We start from the raw sequence: 21,525 nt of genomic DNA, 5'->3' as shown, positions 1-21,525 counted from the left end.
AACATTCGAAGCTTGCACCTTAATTTGCTATTTCTATATAAACTAATAACAAGAGTAGTCGCTATAACACGGGATGATCGAGACTTCTCTAACTTACTGTCATCTAACATGGGTCACTAATAAGTGGACCCGCTAATTAGTGTGGGATCCACATGTCATAACTCAAAGTCAGAGAGTAGTAAATCAGAGGATTTGTTTCCTCACAGCGCCCCTTGTTGTGTCTAAACCACCACTGGTTCTAATGCTTTGTCACCTTACCTATCATCTCGTCCCTCAATTTTATAGGTTCAGCGTGTCGTACCATACGAATTGATACCATGGGCGAATCAATGGATATAGTAACGGTAGCTGATAGTATTTGAGTTGACATAGGTAATTAAGGGTCTAATTAAATTTATACTCAGTTACTCATGTAAAGCTAAATGCACATCAATACATGCTTTGCAGGACGGTTACCTAAATGGAAGGGGTAGAAATGAAATAAAATTAAAAGAGCAAACCGCTAGTGCAAAGAAAAGAATGACAGATTTAATTTAGTTCGAAAAAAACCCCTAAGCCTATCCATTTCTGATTAAGTAATTTTACCGTCTTTGAGAATGTATCCACCATGATGTATCAAATTTCAATGTAAAATTTTGGTACCTACGTACTATGAGGTACCAAATTTTACATTAAAGTTTTTTACCTTATCTACTCAAGTACTGTAAAATTACTTTTTCTGATTAATTTCTGCTAGAGGCGCGACATGGAAAGATAAAAAACCAACAAAAGAATGGATTAATTTTGTAGATAATCCATATCCAAAATTAGCCTTGACTTGAACTCACGACAAAAATGCTTGTGCCAACCACGTGTATATAAATCACTCGGCACAGTTTGTGCCGACGAGTTCATGCAGATCAAGACGTCGCGCCATGCCGTCGTCGCCGGTTGAGAACGACAATGGCGCCGCCTACTTCGACTTCCGCGCGGCGGAGTGCGTGCCGGAGTCGCACGCGTGGATGGGGATGCACGAGAAGGACGCCGCTCCGGTGGTGGCGGCGACGATGCCGGGGGACGAGCAGCAGCACGGCGACGACGCCGTGCCGGTGGTGGACATGAGCGGCGGCGACGGCGCGGCCGCCGCTGCGGCGCGCGCCGCGGCGGAGGAGTGGGGCGGGTTCCTGCTCGTCGGCCACGGCGTGCCGGGCGAGGTCCTGGCGCGCGCGGAGGAGCAGGCGGCGCGGCTGTTCGCGCTCCCGGCGCCGGAGAAGGCGCGCGCGGCGCGGCGGCCCGGCGGCGGCTCCACCGGCTACGGCGTCCCGCCCTACCTGCTCCGGTACCCGAAGCGCATGTGGGCCGAGGGCTACACCTTCCCGCCCGCCGCCGTCCGCGCCGAGTTCCGCCGCGTCTGGCCCGACGCCGGTGACGACTACCACCTCTTCTGGTACGCACCCACCACCACCACCACCCGATCCCCGCCATGCGTGCAATGCAACTAACCTAGCTACTCGATAGCTCCGCCATGGAGGAGTACGACGCGGCGATGAGGGCGCTGGGCGAGAGGCTGCTCTCCATGTTCCTCAGCTCCCTCGGGCTCGCCGGCGGCGACGGCGACGGCGAGGTGGAGCGGAAGATCCGCGACACGTTGACGTCGACGCTGCACCTGAACCTGTAACGAAACCCCGTCCTCATTCATGCATGGATCCATGCACACGCGCTCTGGAGCTGACACGTGGCGGCGTGCGCGCGCGCAGGTTTCCGAGGTGTCCGGATCCGGAGCGGGCGGTGGGGCTGGCGGCGCACACCGACTCGGGCTTCTTCACCTTCATCCTGCAGAGCCCCGTGCCGGGGCTGCAGCTGCTCCGCCGCCGCCCGGACCGGTGGGTGACGGTGCCGGCGGCCACGCCGGGGGCGCTCGTCGTCGTCGTCGGCGACCTCCTCCACGTGCTCACCAACGGCCGCTTCCACAGCGTGCTGCACCGCGCCGTCGTCAACCGGGAGCGCGACCGGATCTCCATGCCCTACTTCCTCGGCCCGCCGCCCGACATGAAGGTGGCGCCTCTCGCGCCCGCCGCCGCCGGCGCCGGCGGGTCGCCGGCGAGCGAGCCGGTGTACCGGGCCGTGACATGGCCGGAGTACATGGCCATCAGGGAGAAGATGTTCGGGACAAACGTGTCGGCGTTGACGATGATTCGCGTGGCGAATGAAGAGGATCATGAGCAGACTTAATTGATTGAGCCTTGCAAGTAGAAATTAAGATTACTTGTAGGTTTAAAAAAAGATTATTCGTGGGCCAAAACAAGCAAACAAAATTTTAATTGCGAGGGATTTTATAATGTTTGCAAGTTGATTATAGGTACATGGAGGTGTTGCGTCATGAGCTATTAGTCTGCGAGGGACAAAGTATGGAAAAAAAATTATAATCGATAACAGTGATGCAAATATAATGGTATTACAATGGCAAATGTATCTTATGTCTATATCTTCCTATGATTATGGAGAGGTATTAACCAGATTGGTTGTGTGTGTTCAATAATTCTCATCAGATTGTTTACGTGGAGTTCAATCTATTACGAGTTAGCTAGGGGCAATGGTGGAGATGGGGCCGAAGGGGGCAAGGGGCGGAGGAGGAAGAGAGGCCAGAGGAAGATCCGTGGCACAGACTTACTTAGTAAGTCTCTTATATACAATTACTTTTTAACTCTTAGTATCTTTATACCTCTAATATATTTCGTAATGTATCTTTTGCCATGAGCCATCGCAGCTATATCATTTAGGAATGTAAACACCGTAAAATACCTCTTTAATTATAAGCAGTAGATATGAGTTCATCTCTAATAATTATATTTTATAGCAACTCTCGTAAAATGAAAAGTAGGGACCCTCGACACGATTAAAGAGGGAGATTTTAAAGTAGGCCGTCATCATCACATATAACGTATCACATATATTTCAAACAAATTCAATTTTATGCACATATTTACATAATAAACCAAGGTCAAATGAGTAAGGACATATGTATCTTTTTTTGGCTCTATTAACACCATCCGCGGGGATTAACAGAATATGGCCAAACGATTGGTTCGATTTTGAAAACGAGGCGAAATGAGCACAGTAAAAAAATATGGTCATTTTGTTAATTAGGCTTCAAAACAATGACAATAGAGCAATTGCTTGTTTTTGGATGGAACGGTATGATTGATCTTATTCTATAGTAGTGGAAGGAGGTGTTTCTAGAGGTGGAAGACAACTTTATCGGTGACTATACTCATCTCGTCAGATCGGGGACAGAACTAAGAGCATCTACATCAGTACATATATCCCATCCCCATATTAAAAATAGAGGATAAATGGTAAAAATTAACCTCCGTTAGAAGATTCATTTTATTCTATATTTTAGATGTCATCCATATTAGGAGAGAAATTGTATATTTGAATATTCTGAATCCATCCTCTAATATAGATATAGAGAATGTCATATATAGATAATATGCTAGAGTATAAAGAGATACGAAAAATAAAACTGGTTTAGATCACCTAAATGAAGATATGAATAACCAAATTTAGATGAGCTGGTAGTAACTTAAAACGTAAGCCCTAAGAGCAAGTATAATAGCAGGCTATAAGCTGGCTATATGTTTATGTGGAGAAGAGAGGGGATGCGAGACAGTGTAAACAGTCTATTAGCTTGTAGCCAGCTTGGGCACAGGAACCAAAAAACTATATGAGAGTGACATGTGAGTCTTGCATTAATGATAAAGAGCTAACTAGTATATGGGTGGACCAAGAGAAGACTATAAGAAATCTTATAGCCAACTTTTTAGCTATATTATTAGCCTTGCTCGGCTCTATAATCCTACTAAAATCTTTATCAATTTATGGCGTAAAATTACGAAATGGTGAAGGACGCTCTAACTCAGCCCTAAACATGATCAGTTCCCGATTCCGGCGGTGCATCGGATACACATGGAAAAAACCAAGCAAAAGAACTAAGCACACTCACTCCAAGCGCCAAGGAGCAGCGAATCGATCGATCACAGGCACACGAACACGAAGATAAATGAACAGATTTAAAGAAACAAAGAAGCCAACACGTTTTGTCTTGGGATGAATGAATCTTTGATCACCAGCCACCCGTGCTGTGCACGCACGCACGTACACGACACACGCGGCGCTCACGAGTGCGACCTGCGCCACCTCGCCACCGCCGGTGTGCCCGTCGCCGGCGTCGACCCGGCGCCCGCGCGGACGCCCTTCTTCCCGCTCAGCGGCGTCCTGTCCAGGCCGCTGTCGGAGTCGTCCACGACGACGGCCGCCGCCCCCGTGGCGCCGGCGCCGGCGCCGCCGCCGAAGAGGAGAGCGCCCCACTTGAACAGCCCGCGGCGGCGGCGGTGGTCCGAGCTGAGGCGGTCCACCTGCGCCTGCAGCGCGTGGCACTGCACCTGGAGGCGGGAGACGTCCTCGCGGAGGCGGCGGAGCTCGTGGTGCTGGACGACGACCTCGCGCTTGGAGGGGCACCGCGCGCCGCCGCCGCCGCCGCCGGCGGAGGCCGCGAGCACGACGTCGGCGGGGCTCCGGGCCTGGAGGGAGCGGAAGGAGCCGGTGGTCCACTCGGCGAGGCGGGTGAGCTTGCTGCCGTGCTCGGAGAAGAGCACCTGGACGACGCAGCGCACGGGGAGGCGCTCGTTCTGCACGGCGTGCGCCGCCGCCTCCGCCGACAGCTTGCGCGCGTCGATCAGCCGGCACAGCGACCGCCTCTCCTCCTTCCCGGCGTGCGGGTGCGCCTGCACACACCAGTACACCACCAACATTATCTACTCTCTCGCATATTCCTTTTTATCAAAATATTTGCAAAAGCATTTTTCTATCAATCAAACATTTAATTTTTTTTCTTTTAACAAATACGCGTGCAATAGGAGACTGGACGTGGAGGACGTGTATAAGATTTTTAACTTATATGTATGCCTTTATATTATAATCCAACAACAGTGATCGAATTTGATCGATAAAATTAAAATTTTCAAACATTTCATCGCTAGGCGGATCCTTACAAAAGGATTAACTAAGCTGGTTTAGGATGAGTTATATCATTTGACAAAACGTGTAATATTAAATTCGATTTTAATAAGTTATGACAAAAACATATTCAAAGTTAAAATTGCTATTTTTTTACCATGTATAAAAATCAAATTTAAATTTCTGTGTTTGTGGAGTATATATCTTATATTAATTTATCTGGTATTTTTAATGATTATTTGGGTGATATGCAAGAAAGAAGTAACTATTTATTACTGGTAGAACTATGCATACTTTCCAGTTAAATCTTTGAGAAGTTTTCACTAAAATTCATACAGATAAATGATTAACCAACTAGAGAATCACACAAACGCCAGCATGTAAAACATGCTAAATTAACAAACCCTATCAGACTACTTAAAAATCGATTGATCGTAATATAGAGATCAACGGAAGAATGAGGCAAGCCTAGGTCCTCTTTTGAATGCATGATTCAAAAAACATAAAATTAGAAAAAACACAGAGTTTAGGTTGACATGACAACCTGATTCTACGGAATACCAAAACAAACACATGAATTACTCATTATGTTATTTGGTTGTTTCACATGAAAAACATACAGGAATTTCAAGAGATAGCGACACAGAGGAAATTTTCCAATATGCATGGGCTCATTGTAGATTCCCTCCAAAATTCCTAGCATGTTTTAAGTTAATTCAATAGGAATTCTAATGGGTTAATTCCTTCTATCCAAAAAAGCATATAGAGATCTTCTTTTCCAATGTATACACACCCTATAAAATTTCTGTAAAATTTCAATGTTCCAAATGGATGAACAGGTAGCAACTCTGTCTTGTTGCTTAGCACATCAGCACTTGCACCAGATGGATTAGATTGTTCAAAGCTGATGCTGTTGCAATGATGTTATGCTAGGTATAGATAGCTCACGTGAACACAACTGCAGTTCTGATTTGTTTTTGTTTCTTTCAGAAGAGTGTCACACACTCACACTGCACTGCATGTGTGATTAGTACTACTACAGTTCTAGCTGGTGAACTGCATGTGTGTACCAAAACATGGCAATTGCTAGGGCGAAAAAACAAAGTGACTTTTGCCAACCGATGTGACTGGACTATATATGTGTCGCTGGTAATCCATACAAACGAGTTGGTGTCGAGTAATTTTGCATTGGTCTCGTATCTTCGAGCAACGACAAGTGAAGGATGCATGCACAGGGGAAGAAGATAAATGGGAACTAAAGAGATTCTTTTTCAGAACATTTTCAAACACAAGAGAATGATTGAGTAAAGGCCAATAGATGCCACCGATATAATAAAAAAATAGTTTTTGAGTGAAATTTTTATATTTACAAGTTACGGCCCGGGCATTGCAATAGATTGTTATTCAGTTTACTAAAAGAATTTGGGCTGAATTGGTTGGGTTTTATAAAAAAAGAGAGGACGTTTTCACGTGAAAGTAGGGTTGAAGAGGCCAAGGAGCACGACTCCCCACTTTAAATAGTGAAGAGATTCTTAAAGGTCAAAACTGAGTGTCAAAAACCCTTAAATAAATTTTAAATTCAAAATTACCTCAAGCAAGCAGTCTCAGATCCTACAAAACCATGCAACTGCCATTTCAATCGCTTACTCCATGTAAGCACTAATGATCAATTGAGCTTAATCACACGAGGACAAAAACACTCCGGAGCAAACTGATGATTAGGAGGAATCCAAAAATTTCAGATGATTAGCTAGGGCGATATGATTGACGGTCCAGCATGAACTACCGTGCGGTCAAACACGCAGAACACACAGCAGCATATGGTTACGACGCCGTACTGAACCTGAAACTGGCCTGCTCTTACTTCCATGGTTGTTTTTTTTACAGTCACAGTATACCGTCGCATGCTTCCAACACAGTCACATCGCCGGCCACCAGCAGCATGCATGGAAGTACGTGCATGGAGTACTACTATTGCACTGGACCCCTAGACTTTTTTTTTTCACTTGGATGATTGGCGTTAATTAGATTTATTAAATATAAATGAATAATAAAACTATCTGTATGGATAAAGGTTATTTTATTAGATAAATTTTTTAAGCCTAATTAAGATATAATTAGTAAATGTTTACTGTAGCATCACATTCGCTAATTATGGATTAATTAGACTCAATAGATTCGTTTTGCGAAATAGTACCGAACATGGGTGAGTTTTATTAATAGTCTATATTTAATGCTTCTAATTAGTATTCCAAAATGGACTTAAAAAAATCCTAGGGAAACAAACACCCCTATATCATGTTTATAAAGTTGACATGCTCACCCTGGATTGTGTTTCTTTTACACGTACCTTTTCTATTTTTTTTAAATTTGCTAAACAATGTATTTTTATTAAAAAAATTTATATATATATATATATTCGTTTATCATCGTACATATCGTTTTTTACTTTATAATAGTTAATATTTTAACTTTATAATATAATAGTTAATTTCTCTGTTCATATTATATCATGGCAATCATTTCTCCTCGTCTATCTTAAAGAACATGTCTAGAGTATTAAGATAATAGGATATTTGTGTAGGAGAAGTATGATGAGATGATGTGATGGTTCCAAGGAAATATGTGTTACGAAGGATCCTACTAGTTGTTATGATCGTAGGAGTTCTGTATAATTTAAAGAGAAAAATATGACTAAGAACTTTAGAAGTAGCAGTTTTTGTATGTTCTCGTGTTCTTTTTTTTTAAAATTCTTAAATTTACAGAGGACTTAAGGATAACATGATGATAGAAAATTACTAATTAATGTGTATCTGGCTTAAACCTTGTAAGAGTTTTTTTTCCATTTTCTGAATCACAGTCTCAGTTTCTCTCCATGTGTTCTTTAAATCCATTTGCTCTAAAGCTTTCTTAACATTTTTTCTCAAGTTCAGATGCATGTGGGGATATTGCTTCTGTTATTTTGTACTCCCACATATTTTTTTTATATATGACTCGTTGACTTTTATGTTCACGTTTAATCATTCGTCTTATTTAAAATTTATATCCAAATATTTACAATTATAATGTAAACTTAAAGCTCCTATAATAATAAATCATATTATATCAAAATAATTAATAATTATATTTTTTAATAAAACGAATGATCAAACGTGGACCTAAAAGTCAACGGCGTTATATAAAAAATACAGAGTATTATTTTTTCTGAAATAAGTTTTTAGCATCATAATATTATTTATGACAAAAAATAGCTAGTTTTCCCAACAAAATTTATAAGTATAGTGATTTTTGTTCCGTTTCACCAAACCAACATGGTAGGCTAATTAACACCTCTAATTGTAAATTGTGTTAATGAAACCATTAGTGATCAACGAAGGCGATTCATGAAGTCATGGATGCATCATGTTCTTGTACTAAAAAAAGAAAAGAAAAAAAGATGAAGCATCATGCCAACATGTTCTCAAAGACATATAAAGCCATTGATGCATGGTTAACCGATTTAACGGCCAGACACCCTTTTTGTTCCTACCAGGACAGAATGTACTGCTGAAGACTAATTTAATTACTCTCTTCAATTTTATAAGAATATCGCCTTTTAATTATATGTTTGATCATGTATCTTATTAAAATATATATAATTAATAATTATTTTATAGATTGATTTATTATTAAAATAATTTAATCATGATTTATAACTTTAAGTATTTACATAAGAATTTCAAATAAAACGGTTAAAACATACCTATAAAAAACAATGGCATCAAATAAAAATATAATGAGAGTACTGAACTAATCAAATCACCCAGACATAATCATCATTAGCCAAAGTGAGATTGTGATGTAATTGTAAATGATTGTGTCCATGGCCTGCGACGCGAGGCATGTGCACTCACCTTGAGGTAGGTGTCCACGGCGCGGTACAGCCCGTCGTCGGCGGCGCGGGCGTGCGCCGGCACGGCGCGTGCGAGCTCCTCGAACTCCGCCGGGCGCAGCCCGGCCTCCAGCGCCGCCTCGGCGAGGTACGCGTCCACCAGCCTCGCCACCCTGCAGGCGGCCGCCGCGCCGCCGCCGGCCTTGCCGCCCTCGCGCAGGAAGCCGCGCACGAGGCGGAGCACGAGGGGCACGTCGAGCAGCGTGGCACTGGCGCCCGGAGGGTCGCCGCCGCCGCCGCCGCAGCGGAAGGCTGGGATCATGACGGCGCCGAGCGACGCCTGGTCCAGCCGCCGCGCCGCGCGCGCCTCGAGGTCGGCGAGCAGCGCCGCGTCGGCGCCCGCCATGCTCCCGGCGCGGAGCAGCCGGAGCAGGAAGTCGCACGTGACGCCGCCGTCGTCGTCGTCCCCGCCGCCTCCGCCGCCGCCCTCGGGCGGGAGCGCGGCGACGAGGGACTCGAGCAGGAGCCGCTTCCTGATCCACGTCGCCGTGGGGCTCTGCGGCGGCAGCAGGAACCGCCCCGACGGCGACGACGCGACGTCCGGGAGCCACCTGGCCGCGTAGTGGGACAGCACGGTGGCGAGGTGGTCGCCGCCGCCATCCGACGAGGACGAGGCAGCCGCGGCAGGCTTCGACCTGATGCTGGCGATGGTGCGCGCGAAGGCGTCGACGTCGTTGACGACGCACGCCGCCGCGTCGTCGCAGCTGCGGCGCGGGGGCGTTACTGCGGCACCCGCACCGGCGGCTGCAGCGACGGGCGAGGGAGGCACCAGGCGCGCGTCCGGCGAGCCGTGCGGTGGCGACGGCGGGGTCATGGTTGGCGAAGCCGAAGGCAGTGGAGAGTGAGGTGAGTGATAAAGCTTTTTGTAGAGAGCAAAGGTGCTCGTGCTTTTTTGGGAGAGCGTGAGTGTTGCGCGCGTCTACGTTATACCGTTTTCTCATAAAAAAAACTATCTCGAGGTACCGGTACTTCGCGGTACCAAATTATTTTTAATCGTTTAATCTAACAATATACATTGTACTTAGCTAGATTCAATAATAAGAAATAATTTGATATCTTGAGGTACCCGCTACTTTTTGTTGAACGAAGCAAATATGTCTTGTTGACGGTGGATGGTACATGGCAACGGACAATCTCGCAGGGACTGCTCACTGAGAAGTAATCTACATGGGCTACATGTCAGTCACTATTGCAGAGAGGATCTCAATTCATCTCATGAGGTACGGTTTGTTTTTTTTCTTTTTCTAAGAAAAACTAGCGTAATGACTCTGCGTTGCAATAAAATTTTATTAAAAGTATTATTAATATATTATTAAAGTTAAGTTAATAAAAATGGTTTGATATATAGGTATTAGTTACTTTTTTAAAAAATGGAAGAAGTTGACGGTGAACTAGTTAGTATAGTAGATTTATCACCACCGATTGTCACCACCAGTACTGCTCTTTACAGGAGTACACATGTCAAAAAGTTGAGCATTTCACAAACATTAACATCCTCATGTTTTAGCTTTAAGTACAAGCAAAACAACTTATTGATAATTAAAAAAATATAGACAAAATTTATATTTATATATATATATTCTTAACGATTTAAAAATAAAAGACTCAATAATAAACTATGATGTATAAAACTCAAAATCAGGTCTAAAGTTAAGTTTTAATATTCATTTTTTTCTTATAAATATAAGTATAAATATAAGCGAAATGGTGAAATTGTAAAATAAATATGAAGAGTTTATTATATATGTAAATTTTTATTTAAAATAATTTATTATCATAGATATTATTGGTCGAAACACCACAACGAAAACCTTGTCGTTGTCTAAAAATACTTATATTCGTTGAACAAAGTAACTATGTGTTCAAAGAATAATGCACAGTTGAGTTAAACGGGGGTACGGTACTTCTTAGGCTTAGGGTGCCTATGTTCCCAACCTTTTCTCTCTTAATTTCCGCATGCATATTTTTTGAATGATTAAATAGTGTATCTTTTTGCAAAACTTTCTATTTTAAAGTTCCTTTAAAAATCATATTTACTTTTTTTTCTAGTTTTTTAAGTTAATAATTAATTATGCACGAATCCGCACCTTTTGTTTTGCGTGCCATTCCCAACCCTCTCGAAACAAACAGAGCAGTCTGTAGTTCTAAAATTTGACCTTTATTTAAAAAAGATATTAGCCAGATTATTTACTTGTCTTATTAGCTATCCTAAAAAGAGCTGGACAATGAAAATGATGAATAAAACATTTTGAATTATTTAACATCGATTTTCAGTTACAATCGGAAGACTAATCAACCAGGCAGTAATATTACTCTTTTTTTTTTTGAATCAACAGTAACATTACTCAAGAAACAATTGTACGGGCTCAATAGTAGGAGATGCACTGATCATGCATGGTCTCACAACACACTCAAAAAAGTCGTTGTTGGCCCTGTTCATGCGTTGTGGTACACGCCCCCCCTGCTTGACCCTTATTACTACCACGGTTAAAGGTGTAACTTGTCCTCTAGCTAAGCTCTTTACTACTCCCCTTCGATAACCTATTGATTGATTTGGACAAGATTAATGCCAAACTTTAGCTATAGTTTCTTTAAATATTTGCTTTAAAATTATGGAGACCATATCTATATATTCATATTGAAAATTTGCATAATTGGGGTACCACGTCGGTTTTGAGGTACTGCACCAGCTGAACAATGTATCAAGTGACATGTCCCTTTTTACAATGTATCAAGTGACATGTCCCTTTTTCTCTACCTTGCCGGCTGCGCATTTGGACTCCTGTATCCTTGTGCTTGGATTATTGTCTCTGCGTAACAAGTGAGTGGGGTTGTCATGTTATGCATACAATATGCGAGTTTGTAATTTCATTTTTCTTATATATGTTGGAATTTTTGGATCAATTTTAGATTCGACTAAAATTTCACAACAAATGAGTTATTTTTTTCCGAAATTTCGGGCAAAATGGTTTCACGTTTGGGGGTGAGAGTTAGGGCTGTTTCGGACCAAAATCGTAAACCCTAGCTAATTGACTGCGTACAATTGAAGTAATGTTGCACATAACAATGCTGCACTTTCATAATGTTGAACAGAAATGCACATTGTATACATGTGCATACATAATGTATGGATACAATTGTCATCCCATTGCCTCTACTCTAGCAAGCTGGGCCGGTTTGTTCCTGTGTGCGTTGCCAGAAAGATTCTGACAGACACGATGAACAGACAGAGAGAGGGACCAAAAAAGTGGAGCACCTTTTCGGTAAATCTGGTCGCCAATCCCAGCCAACATTTGGCTCTACTTGGCTCCCCTGCTTCCTTACTTTTTACGGCAGATCAATGCGTTGCTAGCTTCACCTTCTTGTTCATATGTGTGTGCAGATTATCATCATCATGTTCATGTGCTGCAGCTAGCAGCCCCCTGGAGGAAGCAGTAGTGCGATATCGTAATTATGGTATGATTATAAAATTATGTGATTTTACAAAAAGAATTATCCTGATCATATATAGGCTATCCCGTAGCAGTATTCGTTAAATAGCCCCACGTTGCTCGTGGAAAGACAAATGAATATATAAGTGGAAGAATCGATCCTTCACCTCATTTATGTAGCTTTGGGTGAGAAGTGGTATTTACAATCCAATAATTGATATCGAAGTATGACTAGTTTAAGATTTCTAGCCTGATGTACACTAGGGTGTGAAGTCTTGATGAATCGTGAGGGGTCTGCGGAGCTGTATACTCGTAAGAGATCATGAGCATATGATGGAGTGGTGAACGGATAAGAAGACACCAATGGTGAAGGGGGCAGATTACTCAATAGTCGCACATTAATTGTGAAGAGGCAATGCAGAGGAACTTCTTACCCTATTGGCTAACTTTTGGTATAGGAAAAGACTCTTTACGATCTAACATTATTTAAAATATTTTCGTTGAATTCTCGTATTTCAAACAAACAATATTCACGGAGTACTTTTAACGTTTCATAAATATTTTTCAAATGCCGTACGTTGATGAGTAACGGCTGGTTAATTATTCCGGTGCTCGAAAATGGTTGCTTGGTCATGTAACTACTGGTTTTACCTGAATAAAACGTAATTTTTTTGGCTTTCTCGCCGGGCGCTAGTGTGTGTTGGAGACTTAGGGAGTACTCCATGTTGCATGATTGCATTGTTGTGCTGTTTGCAGTCCTCTTGATGAGGTACACCCAATAATAGTGGTGAATCTTTATCCCTCCATGGGCCACCATGCATAAGCTTATTTACAAGGCCATAATATATATAATTGGGTCTCCAAACTAAATTTTAGTGGTAAAACATCAAATATAAATAACCACATGGAGTATGGGTTAGCGACTACTCCCTCAATTTCATATTATAAAATGTTTTGGTTTATCTTTAAGTTAAACTTTTTATATTTTAATCAAGTCCACTATTCTAAAAAAAAGGTGTGGAGGTGGGTCTGGTGTTAGTGGGCGTGTTCTAGGCTGTGTTCGGTAAGAGAGGGGAGGGGGTTAGTTATCCGGCGTGAAAAACGTTGTAATAGATTAGTACATGATTAATTAATTATTAATTATTAAAAAATGAAATAGACTAGTATGGTTTTTTAAAACAACTTTTCTATAGAAAATTTTCGCAAAAAATACACCGTTTAGCAGTTCAGGAAGTGTGAGCGCGGAAAACAAGGGGATAAGATAACTTATGCCCCTTGCCGAACACGGCCCTAGAGTGATGGCATAATTGGTGCCAAACCACACACGCAAAATGAAAAATATGATTAGGATATGATTAATTAAGTATTAACTATTATAAACTTGACAGATGGATTAATTTGATTTTTTTAAACAACTTTCATATAAACTTTTTTAGCTAACTATGTATCATTTAATAGTTTAAAATGTGTGTACTCGGAAATTAAGATAGGCATTAGCCGGTGAGGCCTTTGCGAACACAGCCAGTGAATCTACCACATGCCAACTCTATTATACATTTTTTACCAACTATTTCTTCATGTACTTTAATATTATATAATAGTCTTATTTAATTTCTAAAATACAAGTTTATTATGCAAATATGTCTATAGGCTAAAAAAACTCAAAATCAATTTATTATCCAACAAGACAAGTGTGCCTATAATTCATATTTATCTGTAGCAAAGCACGATGGTTTAGCTAGTTCCTAGAAAACACCCAATAGCATTTTCAACCCAAAACAGATTTATTAAAAATGTATTTAACAATGTATTAAATTAAACTAATTTAGTTCTTATATATTGCCATGCTTTTTTTTATATAAATTTGTTAGGTTTACTTAGCACAACCCACAACATCCAAGCAGGCAGCAAACGTGCGATCTTCCCTTCGCTACCGAAAAAACACCATGTAAAATTCACCATTCCAACTAAAGCCATGTTTGTTTCCCCCTTAGGATTATGGTAAGGTGGCTTATTAGAAATAATCTAAAACAAACAGATAGATTATTATGACAACTTATTATAATCTATAAGCTAGATTACTATAATCTGATAAGCGTCTCCATAGGTGCTTTTTTCGGATTATTGATTGGCTAAAGACCCACTGTCCTTTGATATTTCGAAATAATTACCCACCTTGCCACTGCTTAGCCCAACTCGTCCCGTCACCCTTCGGCTCCCCGCTCATCTCAGAAATCTCCGCTCCTGATGATATCGAATCCAGTGGAAAGCGGCGGCTGCAGACTGGGCCGGCGACGCCCTCGCGACTACGGCGTCGATCCATCATCAACATGCGATGCTGCGTCGTTTTACAGTACGGGGAAATACTCTGTAAAACCGATATGATAAATCGATCCATCGGCAGCAGTGCAACCTTGATTAATTATGGATATCGTTTAGTGAACCAAGGTCAATACAATGACGCTCGTTAGCTGTGTGCCTGAAGAAGGATGACATCTGTTAGTTGGCATTGATTTTGTTTTCTGCGAGGGCCTGATTGACCATCATATGTAGCAATTTTTATTTAGCTAATTCAAATTTTTATCCAGCTAAATTCAACTTTTTATTGGTTGTATAGAGACACAAGAATGGATAATGCATCCAAAATAGTTGAGGGTATTCCAGACTTTAGTCATACAAATCTCGTAATCTAGCCTATCCAATAATCTGATAAATAAACAAATTACAACTTACTCTTCGCCAGCTTATCATAATCCATCTTATAGTAATCTATCTTAATAAGCCAGCTTACAATAATCCTAAGTAGAAACAAACATGGTCTAAGAGTATCCCAACAGCTCTTCTATTCCATCATCTATTCTAAAAATAGAGGATAGAGGATAAAAGTAGTGCTCCAACAGAACATCTATTCCGTCCTCTATTTTTAGATGTCCTCTATATCAGGAGAGAGAACATCTATACTCCATCATCTAAAACTCAAATGTCCCAACTTTGGTAACTATAAAATATAAAATAAATGCATGGTAGTTACATGTATCAATAAAATATACTCCCTCTATATTCGTATGTATGACACCGTTGACTTTTAGAATCACATTTGACCATTTGTCTTATTCAAAATTTATATCCAAATATGTAAAATTATAATGTATAATTAAAGTTTCTATAATAATAAATCATATTATAAAAAATAATTAATAATTATATAATTTTTTTGAATAAGACGAATGGTCAAACGTGGACCTAAAAGTTAACGGCGTCATATAAAAAATATGGAGGGAGTAATAAACTAGAATATAGATGCTCTAATATGGATGATCTGTTGGAGCACATGATGAAACTGTGTTATAGATAACCATCCAAACTAAGATATAGATGACCAAATTTAGATAAACTGTTGGGATGCTCTAGCATAACAATCACCATCTGTAAATCGTCGTCATTGTCGAGCAAAACTAATTGATCACCGAAAAACACTGCTAATAGTCCATGGACTGCTCTCACCTTTGACAATGTGTTTGCATGTGTATGTGATAGAGCTCAAGCATGGTGGATCAGTCCATGGGGGTGGTCACCTTGACCTTGCTCCTGCCCTCTGTAACAATAAGACTGTAACTCTGCTGTCCATGTCCATGGCAGCAGATGCAGCAGAGGTCAGCCACCAGCAGCAGCAGTTTGGCTGTGGCCGGCCTAGCCCTAGCTAGCTGCAGCTGACCGCCATGGAAAGCAGGCAGGCAGCAGCTTAGCTCCAAAGGCTGCAGCCCAGCATGCCCCCACACTGCAGTAGCTACCAGCATTCATGTGGTCCTTTCTCCCAGTTGCTCTTGTTGCCTTGTGATTGCATGCTTGCAGTTGCTGCACCACCACCCCCACCCCCACCACCATTGCCGGCCGCTGGCGGTGCTGGGTGCTCGGGGATCGCCGAGATCCGGAGGAGCTGACGGTCAATCATTGCCCCGTCTTTCTTTTTCTTCCGCCGCGGCGGGGGCGGCGGTGGTGCCGTACGTGCGTGTATTGTGCCCGCCCGCGACCTGTTCGACGGAATTCCCCCACCGGCGGAGGGCGGCTTTACCGGCTACCGGACATGGCCGCAACTTCGCCGTGCGGTGGGGGTGCGCTCCCAGGCCGCCGTCGTGCGCCGAGAGGACGACGCCATGCCGGAATGTCTTTGGCTGGCACCTTTGGCTGGCGATTCTTGCAGTTCTGAGCACGGTGTACTGGATGGGAATTGGGAAGACATGGATTGGTAGTTTGTTACACTGACTGCATTCCTGCAAATGCAGGGGACATGAGACGCGGCGGCATTAGCCTAATAATCCCGCGGATTTGGATGATTAATGGTCTGAACCTCATTCAGGCAGGCAGGCTGGTTCAACGTGGGTGGTGGGTCAAGCAGACAACTTCACCATTGTGGACACACACAGCCCGATCACAAATCCGGCATCCTTAACAGAGGAGCATGTGCAGCTGATTGCAGGGGCAGGAATTGTGTCTCTGGGATGGCATGGGTAATCTCTCTTCAGGTCCTTATGTTAATCCATTGCTTTCATTGGCCTGTAAAAACTGTTTCCGGAGTAGTGACGGCTTGACTGAATGTCACGTGATGCGTGGCATGTCATGTTGCATAATGTGCTCTAGGATTCCCAGATTGCAGATTGCGTGAGAAATCCGGTCGGCGTTCCCATGGCTCTGTGGCTCTGGTCTGGTTGATAAAGGAAGATACTGAAACATGATTTGTTCGAAGACTGCATTAGCCTGATCAGGACATATGTCTAATCTCGCTTGGGTTTGGACTTGTTCATCATGCTGAATCTGTGGAGGGTTATTGGATTGGATTATGAGGATAAGGTGGGGCGTATCCTTTTTGTCCAGTACTATATGTGCAAATGTTGTACATGGTTGTCTCTTCTGCTTAGACAAGCAATAATGGATGCAGCACCAAAGGAAGATCCATTTTGTACAATAACTACCAGTTGAAATGAAAGATTGATGTACATGGATTTTAGCTAGTGATAGATCTCTTTCTTAGACCAATGCAGCAGTCTGGGGCCTGTAAAAGTCTGGAAGATAAGTGCATTTCAACTACAGTCTATGTTTATAAACCTCATATGAACAAATACAATTTATCAAGGTCATGAAGAAGAGCAAAGAAATGGTGTGTGTTAGATGAAGAGCGAAGAATACAAATTGTCAATTTGCTAAGTTCTTCAGTGTTTGTCAGAGAAGCAATAGGTACCAGGTTACTATATATGTGAAGATATTCTTTTGTTCTTAATCTATTAAGACTGCTTGAGTTATTGATACCCAATTATTGGTGGTAAAACCAACAATTTCTAACTCCATAACTGAATACAAACAACCTATGCATACTATTTTCTGTCATTTGACAAAGAAAATACTACCTCCATTCCATATTATGTTTTTTTAGCCTTGTCTAAATTTATCCATTAATCAATGTACAGTGATTTGCATATATGTCTGGATGCATTAGCATTCATATGAATCTAGACAAGACTATAAAGTCTTATATTGTGAAATGGAGGGAGTAAGATAGTATTTCTAATAGTTTTTGTACAAAGTGCAAGGTTGAGCCTCCTACCATGGTGTGCCATCTAGACTCAAGATCTAAATTTTGCCCTTATTTTTCCCAAATAAATCACAGTTGCACATGCACAAACTTATTTCTAGGTACCTTGTTCATTTGATAATTCATACTAGTATATGGCTACTAGTTAGTGGTTACTATTTTCTGATCATGCTGTGCAGGATTGATGTTGGAATATAATGAATAGCACATGATTATCTGATGATCTAATGTGCTTCAGTTTACTATGAATGGGCTTTTTAGCAGTAAATATGCCTTATCTACTAAACTTGTGCCACATGATTCGAATGTTGTCTTCTCAAGGATATGCAGAAGTTCTTAGCAATTGTGTGTAATCCATTGCTCAGATAAACCAGGTAAATTACTTTTTCACATCTTCTAGCTTTAATCTATTTTATCCTCAACCTTGGTTACCTTTTTTAGGTTCCTTTCCTGCTATTTCCTTAAGTGCTGGTTGCTTCTTAAGTTAGTGAGAACAATCATGAAGCATCCGTTTTTGCTGCCAGCCTCTAAAAATATTGTGGCATTCTGTTTATTACTATCAGTAAAGTTTATCTGAATTGTTTCATTTATACTACTTGTGCCTGTTTACTAGGATTTGTCTAAATTCTTTCATTTCTACTTCTAGTGAATGAATCGGTTGCAAGTAATTACAATTTATTACTCAAATCCTTATTATGTGAGTACAATGCACTATTTCTGGATAATGCAGCTTGATTTTTCGAATCAATTCTGGTGAGCATCGTAAATGCTTACAGTAGGTGGCCATTAGATTCAGAAATAAGAAGAGAACAATGGTTAGTTTGTGCTTAATGTTCTGTGTTGTGCCCTTTTTATAAGCTACTGAAGAACTGTTGTAGTTGGAAATCAAACTAAAGTTAAGCAAAATCGTTATCCTATTGTTGTTTCTTCTACAATTGTTTCTTTTTTATCGCACTAATAACTCTGTTGCCACCCAACTTATATTATTAAAATACATTACGCAGTTAGCCAGTTGCACCAAATGAGTATCACAGTCCACCTCAATGCACAATCGGAGCATAATACAGGAAGGACAACAATATTCAATTGTAAGAGTGGCATGTTGGAAGTTGGAACTTTCTGAGTACACCAATATGTCATCATACAAGAAAGCAACTGATTTGGATGTGTAACATCAATTCTTGTCAAAATACTATTACTCTAAGAAAAGGTGATACGGAAGAATAGATCACTAAACATCTGTTCATGTTACCCTGATCGAGATATATTCAATCAGCTGCCTTATATTACTGTAAGATGAACCTTCATCTATAGCCTTTCTAGCCTTTTCCTTCAGTTCCTTAGCTCTTGTTCTTCTCTCCTTTGCGCCGGCATCTTCGCCCATTAGTTCTACCACAGCTCTCTCTATCTGTTCCCTCTTCACTATAGAAATTTCATGAGGCTTCATTGTCCTGTTTGTTATGCTCTGCACACCCACAGCCAACCCTACTTTCAGTACATTCACTATCAGCTCCTCATTCAAGAATTGCTCTGCACAATGTGGCCATGTGATCATTGGCAAACCAGCTGATATTCCTTCTATTGTTGAGTTCCACCCGCAGTGCGTCACGAAACCCCCAATGGATGGATGGGAGAGGATCATGGCTTGTGGTGCCCAACCTTGTATTATGAGACCTCTGCATCTTGTTCTCCCCTCGAACCCTTCAGGCAGCAATTCATCAATCTCAGTAGTCCTATCATCAGATTTGATCACCCAAAGAAATGGCCTCTTTGAAGCCTCCAAACCCAGTGCAATCTCCTCAACCTGAGAAGCCACAGTACAGGCCATGCTACCAAAACTGACATAAAGAACTGAGCCATGCTGCATGGAATCAAGCCATTCCATGCAATGCTTCTCATTGACTGATGCCTTAGCACCCCTGTCTGTCATTGTGCCCCTGTCAGCATTGCAGAGGAACATTGGTCCAATGGTCCAGACTCTCTTGCCTATTCTCTTCTGATAGGCATCCACATACAATGGCTCCAGCTCATAGAAGCTGTTGGTAATGACACTGTCAGCTCTGCGCTCCTCATCGAGGATCTTCTCGCTGAATTTCTCAAACCCTGGTGAATTGAAGTTCCCTGGTGACCTTGCCTTTGATACCTCAAGATGATGAGGGAACCCAGGAAGGACAACGAGTTCATCTCCATCATCCACATTCTCAAACACCATATCTTGATGGATGAGATACCTAGAAAATTGGCACAACTTGAGAAAGAAAGGAGAAGAATGTTGATGGTGGGGATCCCTCTCCGGTGCATTTTACTGGTAGTATTATACTACCAGTAGAACTAATCTCAGTCATTGATTAAAAAAGGTATTTTTGTACTTTGTTAATTAATTGATTAGTAGTTTGTAATTTTGTTCTTTCAATAAAGATCACAATAAAAAGTACAATATTATCCCTTCAAATTTCTACTAGACCTAATATATAATTTAATCACAGTTGTCCGATAAAAATAAAGCAATGGTATTGATTAAATTCTACTGTCAATAGAATGCACCGGAGACGGATAGGGTGACTAAGTTACCTGCAGAGCGAAGAGAAGGCGCAGAAGCCATTGAACATCAACCTTGGTATGCCAAACTCCCTTGCAACATCTCCTGTCCATGGCTGACACAGGTCTGAAATTATGCAGGAAGGAGGGACAGTCTGCTGACGAAGATACAACACAAGAGGCTTGTGCAGCATGCTGTAGGCATCGGTCAGCTTCTTCACCTGATCCTTCTCCAGTACCCTGTCAACGTTCTCGCAACCGTCAGGCAGTCCTACCTGGGCACAGGGGAGCTGGAAGGGCACGAACTGGATTGGGATGTCGAGCTCTCCTGCGCTGTCAATGGTGGATTGAATCCGCGACGCGTTGACCGGGGTGGTGATGAAGCTGACCATGGCGCCGTGTTTGGCGAGGAGATGTGCCATGTCGATCATGGGGATGGTGTGGCCTTGTGCCATGAATGGTACCAATACAAAGTGTGGCTTTGAAGCATCTTGCAAGCAGTTCATGGCTACCTGTGCAATCTTCACCCAAATGCAGAGGGGGAAGAAGAGATTGGGTATCTAGCTAATAGAGAAACTCAACATTGGCATATGGATTCTGCACCCATGGGTATGCAACTTGCTAAAAAGAGGTAAATATATTACTGTTGTCTTCCATGACAGGTATGCAACTTGCTTAATCCAGTTCTTTAAACCCATTGACCCCTTGACTAATGTAGAGTGGTGATGACATTATCTTTCTGAGCCATTATGATCTTTTCTAATAGCCGTATTCCCTTGACTAAAGTTTTCTTTTCATTGAAAGTTAGTCCACTAATATAATCTTCTCCTGCTCTTAGTATAGTAAATATCCATTCACATATGACAAAATTGTAAGAATATTCAATAGCTCACAAGTTTGAAGTAGCATAATACTTTATGAATTTTTCTAGAAGGTCTCTCGTCTAGAAGAGAAGAGGGACCTACATTAAGGCGCTGTTTAGTTCCTAATTTTTTTCAAAAACATCACATCGAAGCTTTGGACGTATAAATGGAGCACTA

General features: G+C 41.8%; 3 protein-coding genes across 3 annotated transcripts; 1 reads left to right on the top strand and 2 right to left on the bottom strand.

Annotated features, from left to right (window-relative positions):
- Nucleotides 1-854: 854 nt before the first annotated feature.
- Nucleotides 855-2,492, top strand: LOC121054448 (gibberellin 3-beta-dioxygenase 1-like). Its single transcript, XM_040524179.1, has 3 exons — nt 855-1,426; nt 1,498-1,653; nt 1,737-2,492. Exons 1-3 carry the CDS (start codon nt 915-917, stop codon nt 2,209-2,211), a joined length of 1,143 nt encoding a protein of 380 aa, XP_040380113.1. The 5' UTR covers nt 855-914; the 3' UTR covers nt 2,212-2,492.
- A 1,274-nt stretch (nt 2,493-3,766) lies between these two features.
- LOC121054410 (coleoptile phototropism protein 1-like) lies at nt 3,767-9,743 on the bottom strand. The gene is made up of 2 exons (XM_040523909.1): nt 8,892-9,743; nt 3,767-4,766 (listed from the first exon to the last, which is right to left on the bottom strand). Exons 1-2 carry the CDS (start codon nt 9,741-9,743, stop codon nt 4,158-4,160), a joined length of 1,461 nt encoding a protein of 486 aa, XP_040379843.1. The 3' UTR covers nt 3,767-4,157.
- A 9,285-nt stretch (nt 9,744-19,028) lies between these two features.
- Nucleotides 19,029-21,181, bottom strand: LOC102708720 (UDP-glycosyltransferase 73C3-like). The gene is made up of 2 exons (XM_006654988.3): nt 20,519-21,181; nt 19,029-20,178 (listed from the first exon to the last, which is right to left on the bottom strand). The coding sequence occupies exons 1-2, from the start codon at nt 20,989-20,991 to the stop codon at nt 19,191-19,193; spliced, it is 1,461 nt and encodes a 486-aa protein (XP_006655051.1). The 5' UTR covers nt 20,992-21,181; the 3' UTR covers nt 19,029-19,190.
- Nucleotides 21,182-21,525: the final 344 nt, after the last annotated feature.

This window comes from Oryza brachyantha, chromosome 5 (assembly GCF_000231095.2).
Source record: "Oryza brachyantha chromosome 5, ObraRS2, whole genome shotgun sequence".
NCBI lineage: Eukaryota > Viridiplantae > Streptophyta > Magnoliopsida > Poales > Poaceae > Oryza > Oryza brachyantha.
This window is presented reverse-complemented; position numbering and strand designations above follow the sequence as displayed.

Excerpts from the sequence above, each read along its gene's own strand:
- LOC102708720 (XM_006654988.3), bottom strand. The coding sequence starts at position 20,991 with ATGAACTGCTTGCAAGATGCTTCAAAGCCACACTTTGTATTGGTACCA. Across the intron at positions 20,179-20,518 it reads GCCTTCTCTTCGCTCTGCAG|GTATCTCATCCATCAAGATA; the intron begins GTAACTTAGTCA and ends CCAATTTTCTAG.
- LOC121054448 (XM_040524179.1), top strand. The coding sequence starts at position 915 with ATGCCGTCGTCGCCGGTTGAGAACGACAATGGCGCCGCCTACTTCGAC. Across the intron at positions 1,427-1,497 it reads GACGACTACCACCTCTTCTG|CTCCGCCATGGAGGAGTACG; the intron begins GTACGCACCCAC and ends GCTACTCGATAG. Across the intron at positions 1,654-1,736 it reads TCGACGCTGCACCTGAACCT|GTTTCCGAGGTGTCCGGATC; the intron begins GTAACGAAACCC and ends GCGCGCGCGCAG.
- LOC121054410 (XM_040523909.1), bottom strand. The coding sequence starts at position 9,743 with ATGACCCCGCCGTCGCCACCGCACGGCTCGCCGGACGCGCGCCTGGTG. Across the intron at positions 4,767-8,891 it reads CCGTGGACACCTACCTCAAG|GCGCACCCGCACGCCGGGAA; the intron begins GTGAGTGCACAT and ends TGGTGTGTGCAG.